General features: G+C 37.2%; 1 protein-coding gene across 1 annotated transcript; it reads right to left on the bottom strand.

Moving 5' to 3' along the window:
• Positions 1-3228: 3228 nt before the first annotated feature.
• Positions 3229-8558, bottom strand: LOC121809671 (homeobox-leucine zipper protein ANTHOCYANINLESS 2-like). The gene is made up of 9 exons (XM_042210426.1): positions 7696-8558; positions 7409-7629; positions 7178-7295; positions 6466-7089; positions 6274-6375; positions 5970-6182; positions 4882-5056; positions 4428-4798; positions 3229-3968 (listed from the first exon to the last, which is right to left on the bottom strand). The coding sequence occupies exons 1-9, from the start codon at positions 7876-7878 to the stop codon at positions 3633-3635; spliced, it is 2343 nt and encodes a 780-aa protein (XP_042066360.1). The 5' UTR covers positions 7879-8558; the 3' UTR covers positions 3229-3632.
• Positions 8559-10205: the final 1647 nt, after the last annotated feature.

Genomic DNA, 10205 nt, shown 5'->3' with positions numbered 1-10205 from the left:
CTTGGTGATATTTGTGGGCTCGGTTCCATGTGATGGGTTTGATAAGATACCCATTTCACCCATTCCATTAATCGGGCCACTATATTATTTCCATTTTTATTTTTAAATTTAATATTTTATGTAACAACCATTGCATCTTCTAAAAGATATTGAATCAAGAAAGAACCCGTACAATATATTTTTGTCGTAGAATCTAACGTTTTGAATGTAGTAGATTCAAAAATTTTAAATGAAGAAAAGTAGTACTATTATCATATTTATATGGAGGACTTCTTTTCTTAGCTTTTGAGCTAGTTGAAGATAAGGAATAAAAATACATAAATCAATCAACCAAACAAAAATTCAACTCAAATGTGATTCCCGTCTGTCACATTTAGCATGGCTCCTCCAAAATTGACCTTTTATACTATAGACATATAAATGAAAGTCTATCCTTTGGACTTGGAATATTTTTGAAAGTTTCCAAATTTATAGGAAAGCATGGTTTTTGGGATAATTTGATAACGAAAATTCAACAAATTTAAGCCTGCACTGTAGCTTTCACCCATGGGAACATGAAGACCATTTAGTTGATTTTAAAGTTGCCACGTAACGTGAGACCCGTTATTAGTATTTGTTTTAGTTACAAGCGTAAATACTTTTTGTAGCTTTAATGCCAAAGTAAATCATTTTTTGAAACTACAACTAGTATCATTTTTTACTTTATTTGAACCAAATAGAAAGGTATAAGAGCTAAAAAAATACATACAAAGCCTAGTGTTTTATCTTTAATAAATCAAAAAATTGGTAAAATCCCCTTATTTTAAATTGGAAGTTTGGAACTCGAACGGGAAACATTGGTTTCAATTCCAAAACCGGAACCGTCTATATCCTTCATGAGCCGATTCCGATTCCGATTCCGCGCTAGAATCGGAATCAATCCCTAACTTAATCTACAATATTGTGGGTCACACAACGGCATAAGAGTTTGCTCAATAATTGTCATGTACATGTAAATATAAAAGTTTGCACAATAATTGTCACGTACATGTATATATATTTATATGTTATTACTGTTATATGACACCCAAATGCCAAATCATTTCGGATTCCATGATATAATTTCTCAAAATAAAATTTACATATTCCATATTTTCTAGTCAACAATGTGAAACCTACAATTCCATTATTGTGAAGAAGTGATTGATTGATTGATTGATTGATGGTCTGAACTCTGAAGTAATAGGAGGGAGGTCACATAGTTCACACACATGCAGAAGATGATGGTGAGTGTGTGAAAAACTCTATAGAATAATGGTCCCTCATATAGTATAAAGATATGGATTACTACCAATCCATTTGATCGATGAAATGACATTGAGAAAATGGAAATAATCAACTAATTGAAAAGGTTTATTTCATGAACACAAAAAATCATTTAAGATTAAACTTTTTTTCAAAAGAATTTACGAGTCAAACGAAATAATTACGAAATTCAGATCAATTATATTGAAGATTAGACATAACTATAATATTCTTGGTCATTTAAGTTGTGGAGATATGTTGGTATCCAAAATTACACTCACGTTTGATATGAAAAAATAAGAATAAATTTTTCAAATATACTCACGTTTGATATAACAAAAATAAGAATAAATTTGTCATTTTTTTTAAAGTTATGATAGCATGTATTTTTTTGATATATTCATAATTTCAAATTGACGTGGGCGCATCACATCACTACATTTTTATGGTGCACCAAATACCAATATCATTAATTACATTAAATTCCCGTTTTCCCAAACTAGATATCGGCAAAATATATATTTTTAAAAAAGTTCCAAACGAGCCTGAAATAAATTGCTACTACTACAAGAATTTTACGTGTGATAGTCAAAGAATCTGACGTAGATCTTGCTGTTTACCAAACAATTGCTAAATGTCATTACTTTTATTTTTAAAGATTAAATAGTAAATATTCAAAATTTTCTATCATTTTAGCCTTTTAACAAAATTGCCACAGCCATACATTATTTAGAAAAAAAACACATCCCGTCAAAAAATTATCAAACCAAAATTTACATGATGTTGTAGGTAACATCTCCTTCAAGCTCCGGCCTCTGAGTGCAATTTGATCCGAAATTTGTTGAGCAATACAAACAAAGGTTATTAAATTGAAGCGTTGAATACATTTTTGTAATCCCCTTACATTTTTTGTATACATACTAAAACGATGAGATAGAATCTACATATTTAATCAAGATTAAATTAAATATTTTGTGAGTATAAACATAAGATTTTGCACGGGAGACTTGCTATGCATTAAAAATGAGAGTATGCATTAATTGTAGCCACGCATTAAATGCCGCCCCCTCACCACCCCTCGCCCAACAACCTCTATTCCTCATTCAATGCCCCCCAATTTTATATTTTAATTGCAAAAAATTGATGATAATATTGTTTTAAAACTAGTATTACCATCTGTGCGTACGGTAATGTGATTTTCTGTTAATGAATACAAATTCTAATAATTATATAAAATTAAAAACTAATATAATTATGTACGCATTATAAAAAATATATACTATTTCCTCGATCTGACTCTAAGTAAAATATTTCTATTCAGCAACAGATTTTATGGAGCAGTAGTGAGATGAATGGAGAACGAATAAATTAGAAGAGAGAAAAAATTGGTAATTATAAAAGCTCCCTCGGTTCCTTGATTACTATCCCACTTTGACTCAATATGACTTTTAATAAATTCTATTACTCCCTCTGTCTTATAATAAACTTTTAATAAATTGGTAATTATAAAAGCCTCTTTTTTTAGAAATAAAATAATTTTATAAATTTAAGAGGTTTCTTCATATACAACAACCAAAATTCATGTCTATAATTTTCATCTGAATCTTCATCTTCAACATATTCATCACTATACATGATAACACATTTAATACCTATTCAATCACAACATCAATTAAAAAGACATATACACCACATTAATAAATTATTACGCATAGATTACCTGCATATTTTCTCATAAAATAACTCCAAATAAAATTAAACTGCCTGCCTTTAGGCTTTAACAAACAATTTTCAAAGTTGCATACCAAACAAAAATTTGACCAAAATTTACAATTTTTAATCACAAATTTTCACTTAAATATTTATATACTGCAATATTAACTACAACATCCGAATTTATAACAATAAATGCTAGAAGAAACATTCACCTTGACAAAACAATGGTAAAAATAAATGAAAACCAGTTTTTACTATATATAGAAAAAAAATCCATTCCACACAAACTCAATTCAAGGGGCAAAACATCTGAGTCAATACCCGAACCGGCACCCTTGCTGATATCGCCGCCACACCGCAGTGGGGCTGCCGCCTCCCACCACCAACACCGCCACCCCACTCGAGCGCGGTTCGTTCTTGACTCACCCCCTCAATTTCAAGTCATTACACCTCGAGTAGCTAGACAAATTAACAAACCATTTTCAAATTACATCAAGCCCTCGCATTTTCAAACCACCTAATTTAATTCTTTCTTAACAACAAAAAAAAAACCCCAAAAAGCAGAAGTTAAAAATGTTGGCTCACACAAAATATAGAGAAAAACTAAAAAATTTCACCAAAATACAAACAAATCAGCTCTCGCATTGCAGTGCGGCTTTGATCTTCTGAACGGTGCAGGAGATGAGGTTATTCACCGTCTCGACCGACTCCACCGTCAGCTTCGCTGTCGGGAGGCTGTTCACCAAAATCTGAAACGCCACCGTCAGCAGCGACCCGTCGCCCGACCCATTTCCATCCGGAACGATCGCGAACCCCGACGGCAGCAGCGCCACGTAGGCCGAATCCCCGCCGTTCATCACCACGTGCATCGCGGGGATGTCGACCGGCGCGTACACCACGAGCGAACCGGCTGAGTCGATGCAGGTTTCCTGGAGTATCAGCATGCTGCTCTGGTTCGAGTTCACAGCCTGCGTAAAATTACAAAAGTGACCCTGATCAGATATGGTATAGTAAAAAGGTGATGTGTAAGTTTCACTCACGAGGGCTAACTTGGTCAACTCGGTAAATTGACGTTTCGAATAAAGAAAGAAAAGGTCGTGAAGGATGTCATGACATTAAAAGTCAAAAGATTGACTTTTAGTAATATTTAATAATATTTACAAAATATTATGTAGATTGTAGAGGCTGAGTTATAGGACAAATTTGTCCTTATACATAATTCCAATTTCCGAAATTGGCCTAGCTAATCATATCCCTTTCCTGTTCTGATTCGCTGAGATCTCATGGGCACATGCGTCATTTTACCTATTTCCGGCTCTATTATTTTCACATTGGACTACTACTATTTGATAGTAAAATTAATTGGAAACATATAAACATATAAGTTAGATGAATTAAATTTTTACTCGATGAATGAGGGGACTTACGCTAGCGCGTAGGAGAGAGACGCAATTGCCATGGTCTTGGCCCTTGGCAATGTGGGCCATCTCCTGCATGGGCCCACCGTTGGAGAGTATGTCCCACTCGCTCCTCAGGCGCTCGTCGCGGAGGAAGTCGAAGAGCCTCTGAGGAGACACGGGCAGCCAGACGGAGGTGGCGGCGCTCAGCACGATCCCGGGCGGCTCCCCGGGGTCATCTATGCTCTTACGAGTCATGACCTGCACGTCCTCATCCACGTTCTCGGTCCTCAGCTTGTTCCACTTGTGCACCGACGACGCGCACACGCCGGCGCAGAAGTTGTTCGTCATGCGTTGCGCCAGCTTAAGCATGCTACGCCGCCCGCCCGCCGTGATCGCCGCTGCACGTGACGAAACTCGAGTGATTTTTATATTAAAATAAACGCGCGATCGCAAAGATGCGAATGAGAGAGATACTACGTACCCGAGTGGTCCCGGGCGGGGACGGTGGAGGACATGAGGATGGCGAGGCACTCGCATTGGCGTTGGAGGGTGGCGACCCAGCGTTGGGCGCCGAAACCCATGCCGGAGCTGACGAGGGGCCGGTAGAGCTGGTGGACGATGCTCTCGTCGTACTCGATGTGTTCCACCCATGTAACCTATGGGTGATGCATTGCCATATAAGTCTCAAATAATATACCCCTCGTGATAAATGTAAGAAAAGTTAGAGGACCCATGTTCAAAAGAAAAAATGTAACCCCACAAAATTATTTTTGCTATAGTGGTTGCAAGTACAATAATTAGAGACAAATAATTACAAGCATAGCATACGAAATTACAGGCAACACAAAATTCTGCAAGATTTGGTGGGTCGAGGTAGGAGACATGGAGATACGTACAAAGACTGTATTTTTTTTGACAAAATTTGGGGTTTTAGATTAGATTAGATGCTGCATGTCACGTGACAAATCAAAAAATCAGTCTTGGGATTTGACTAAGTAGTAGTGTCATTTGATTTTGAGTAGAAAATTGAAGACATGATGAGGCTGGAACCAGGTAATATACAGTCTCTAATAATAATAATTTAAAAAAAAGTTAGTGTGGATCGAGACAGCATCTGAAATTGGAATAGAAACATCAAATTATGCTTAGTTTTATTCTACCAAGGTTTAATTATACTAAAATCATACGAAAATTAATGTGTCCCAAGGCGCAAAAATAGGAGTAATAGAGGCTTCCATTCATTATTTTAAGCCCCTCGACTGCCTCAAATTTTCATATTAGTCTCACGAGAAGCATCTTATTCTTGTCTACCATTATTTAATAATAATAGTTGAATTTAGGTGGAGTGATTAGATTTTCTTGAATCTTCAACAAAACAACCAAGTTTAGATAGATACATTCTTGAGTGAGAGCGTGTGTAGGAGGTGTTCCTCAATTAAATGTAACCAACTTAGTGGTACAGTTGCTCCAACAAACTAAATTTAAAACATATGCACCAACCCTTGAAACTCAATAAATGTGCAAGATTTAATTTTTATGGAAATTGAAATAAGTGGCAAAATTATTTACCTTGGAATAGCCATTAGGCATATCTTGCACCAAGCAACCGGAGGGGAGCCTCCGGCTGCTTGGGAACGCTGCCCCGACGTGAGCCTCCCGGATGGTGTCGACCGACACGTCCACGACGGCCCACACGCCCTCGGCGTGCTGCTTGCAGAACCGGAGGAAGTTCACCTCCCTCACCGGCACCAACGGTGAGAGAACTTGAATTGCAGCCTTCATCTAAATTGTAACACAATAAAATCAAACAACATAGTTCTAACTTAGCACAACATATACAATGCCTAATGTTAAGTGATGGTTTTGTTATTACCAGTTGAAGTGCACCATTCCTTGTTCCTCCCATGCCACTAGAGATCACTTCTGTAGTTGAGGTTCTTGCAATTAAACAAGGAAACATCTCTGCCCATTTGTTCTGTCAAAACACACAATATCAATCAATATGTTCAAGATTCAGGGAAAACAAGAAATTCAAGTTAAAGATTGGATTTTTATTTTCACACACAGAGTCCATCAATGTCTCAACGAGAGCTAAGCTGTTTATGATGACCATCCCAGTCTCCCTCGATGCCTCGGTGACGAAGCCGTTAGGCTTCATCCCGATGCAGGGAGAGGAGCCTCTCAAGTACTCTTCTTGATTCAACATCTCCCTCCCACCATCCAAGCCCCTAATCCAAAGTGGCTCATCACTTTGAGCCATCTTCACCAACTCATCCATGGCTGTCAATGCGAGCTCCAAGTACATCGACCTCTCCATCGGGTTCACGCTCATCCCCGCGGCCTTGGGCGTGGCCACAGGGAGGGGGCTGGCAATCCCGACCCCGAAATCGGAGGGGATGACTGTGTTTAGGGGGGTGAAGCCGTTGCCCCCCACCCCGAGCTCCAAGCTTGGGGTGGGACGGCCGAGGAACTTCCCGGCGAGGGCGCAGACGCGGTCGAGCTCGTCCTTGAGGCGGGCGTTCTCGATCCGGATGTGCTGCTCCTCGAGGGATATCTCGCCGATCACGGCAGGGCCGCCGCAGTTTGTGCAGATGGGGTTGCGCATCGCCTCCCTTATCGACATGTTCTCCGCCCGGAGCTTGTCGTTTTCTTGCCGGAGAATCGAGTTCTCGTGCCGCTCGAGCTGCGTCTGCATCAATCAAAGCATCATCATAAACCTCAAATTCTATGAGTTTACCCCCACCAAAAAAGTACTAATAAAATTGATTAGTGAATACCTTCATCTGAGTTCGTCGATTTTGGAACCAGAATTTGACCTGTCTAGTTTCGAGACAAAGGCGTTTGCTAAGCTCCAATCTTTGCTTTTCATCAGGGTGGGGGCACTCCTTGAACAGACTGAATCAGACGCCACAAACAACAAACACAATCAAAACAAAACCCAGAAAGAAAAAAGCAATCTTTGGCAGGAAATATCAAAAGGGTTTCTTGGAAAAAGAAGAGAGACGTACGACTCGAGCTCTTGGATTTGCTGAGGAGTGTGTCGGTGGTATCTCTTCTTCCTCGGCGGCTTGTCGGCAGCGTCTTGATCATCACCGGATGCGCCGTCCATGTTGTCGCTGCCAGATCTGCTCTCGTGCTCTTCGTCTCTGCTCCTTCTCCCACCAACATTGCTCAGCTCATTGTTCTCCACCATCCTCGCCATCTCCCCTTGCCCCTCCATCCCCGTTTGCTGCCGCCACAGACACAAACGTTAAACACATACACATACAAAATATAGAGAGAGAAGAGAGATTACAAGGGCTAGAGAGAGGCCGGGGGAGTTGAACATGGGCTTGGAAGAGAGAGACTGCGCGAGGAAGCGAGGCGGAGCGATTGCGCCGGCGGGCATGCTGTTGTTACTGTTGTAAGGTATATCCGCAACAATTCTTGCACCGCCGCCACTACAAGAATTGTTATCAAGAAAATCCCCAAAATTCATGAAATAAAAATCCCTCTTTTGAGATTTTCCTCGCAACGTTTGGACTGACCAGGAAATCTGATAGACAGTGAAGAAGCCAAAGAGATGGAGAGAGACAAATATATGAAAATGTTTCAATATGAAATGTACAGTGTTTTTTGCAGGAAGTCCAAAGGAAAAAAGAAGAAGATGAAGAAGAAGAAGAAGATGAAGAAGAAGAAGGAAGAAGGAAGAAGAGAGGTAGAAGAGACACAAGGCCTAAATCCAAATGTCTCCTGCTGCCTCTCTCTGTGTGGTGATTTTAGTGAGAGAAAGAGAGAGAAAGAAGGCAAGCAAAGAAAAACCCTTGTGTTTTTGCTGCTTTAGCTCTTCCTTCTCTATCCCTCTCTCTTCTCCCCTAAATCAAGAACCCTCCAACCAAAAAAAAAATCAATCTTTTTCAAATGTGAAGAGGAAATTGGGGAAGAAAGACCTAGGAGCTTTTCATGGTGTTCACAGTTATCTCAATATCTGCATGCTTGACTTGCAGAAAGCAACTTGTCATGTGCAACAAAAGCAGGAAAACAAACGAGAGATAGAGAGGGAGAAAAAGGGCTGAAAAGGGATTTGTATTTTTGGGCTCAGAAAAGGAGAAGAAAACAGCAATTGAAGAGAGAGAGAGGAGAGAGGAGAGAGGAGAGAGGAGAGAGAGAGAGAATAGATGCAATAATAGTGTGACTGTGTGGAGTCTTGGAAGCCCACATATATATGTACGAGCGGAAGAGCTCTGAAAAGGGGTCGGTTGACTATTTCTCATTTCACACACACTAATAATCATCTAATCTTTATTTTTTTTATTTTTTCCTCTTGTCTTGATTCATTTCTCTTTTCCATTTTGTGTGACGGCAGTGAATATTTTGACTTCTTTTTTAAATAAAGAAACATATAAATAGTAAAAAGAGAAATGACTATTTTCTATTCACCGTCCAGTTGAATTGTTTCACTTTGCAGATCACATATGAGATTTTTGGAGAAAATCCACTCCGTCCTTTATTAGTACGTGGCTCGTTTTTTTATTCTCACTTTTACTATTTAAAAAATGAGTGAACTAAAAAAAAAATTGTCGTGGACTATGGGTTTATCTCGCTCATAGTCCCTGAACTTTAAAAACATTGTCATACATCCATGAACTAAGGATTTATCTCTAAAATGGTCTTTTTTCACTGTTTTCGGACGAAAATACCCTTTGGAGGTTGGACAATTTGGTCTTTTTACACTTTTAACATTTTAAATCTGATATTGTTTCAATTATGTACTAAATCTGATATTATTTCAAAATTTTCATTCTTCTTCTCTTTTATCATCCTTCACTTTGTTTCTTTATTTCAATATTAGATTTAATTTTATAAAATTAAATTTTAATTTTTAAATATCAATAAATTTTTTTAATTATAAAAATATTAAATAACAAAAATTAATCATAATCAATATTTGATAGTGTCTAATATTTAATCAATAAGGTATGACAACGCCTTAGTTTTAATCAATATTTAATAGCTTTAACCATAAATAGACCATATAACACGATTTATTCTGAAATAATTATGCATCTAATGTAAGACTAATATATTTTTTGTTATTAATTTGAAAACAATCAAAATTTACTAGAAATTTTCAACAAAAATACTACTATATAAAATTTTTAGTAGGATCAAATTTTTAGTCAACTTCATAATATTCAATCACAAGCCATTATAACAACCGAACGAAGGCTAAATAGAATAGCTCTTATTTTTCCATCATAATTAATAGTATTATTTTTCTGCACTTCTTCAATTCAACTGAATATTATATTAAATAACAAAAATTAATAGTTTTAATCAATATTTATAGTGTTCATGAATTAATAGTCTTAATTAAAAAAATTTATTGATATTTAAAAATTGAAATTTAAAATTTAATTTTATAAAATTAAATCTAATATTGAAATTAAAAAAATAAAGTAAATGATGACAAAATGGAAGAAGAATGATAATTTTGAAATAATATCAGATTTAGTACATAACTTAAATAATATCAGATTTAAAATTAAATCCCCCAAAAGGGTATTTTCGACCGAAAACAGTGAAAATGACAATTTTCGAGATAAACTCTTAGTCCAGGGATGTCTGGCGATATTTTTAAAGTCCAGGGACTATGGGCGAGATAAACCCATAGTCCATGGACCATTTTTGTAGTTCACTCTTTAAAAATATAGATCTCATGTTATATATTTCATCTACATTTCATTTCCTATTTTTAATATATAAATCTCATTCTTTACTATTTTAGTATACAAATCTCATTCTAGTAATATATCTCACTCAGAT

This window comes from Salvia splendens, chromosome 1, assembly GCF_004379255.2.
Source record: "Salvia splendens isolate huo1 chromosome 1, SspV2, whole genome shotgun sequence".
Lineage (NCBI taxonomy): Eukaryota > Viridiplantae > Streptophyta > Magnoliopsida > Lamiales > Lamiaceae > Salvia > Salvia splendens.
The sequence above is the reverse complement of the archived record's forward strand: the minus strand, read 5'-3'. Positions and strand labels throughout refer to the sequence as shown.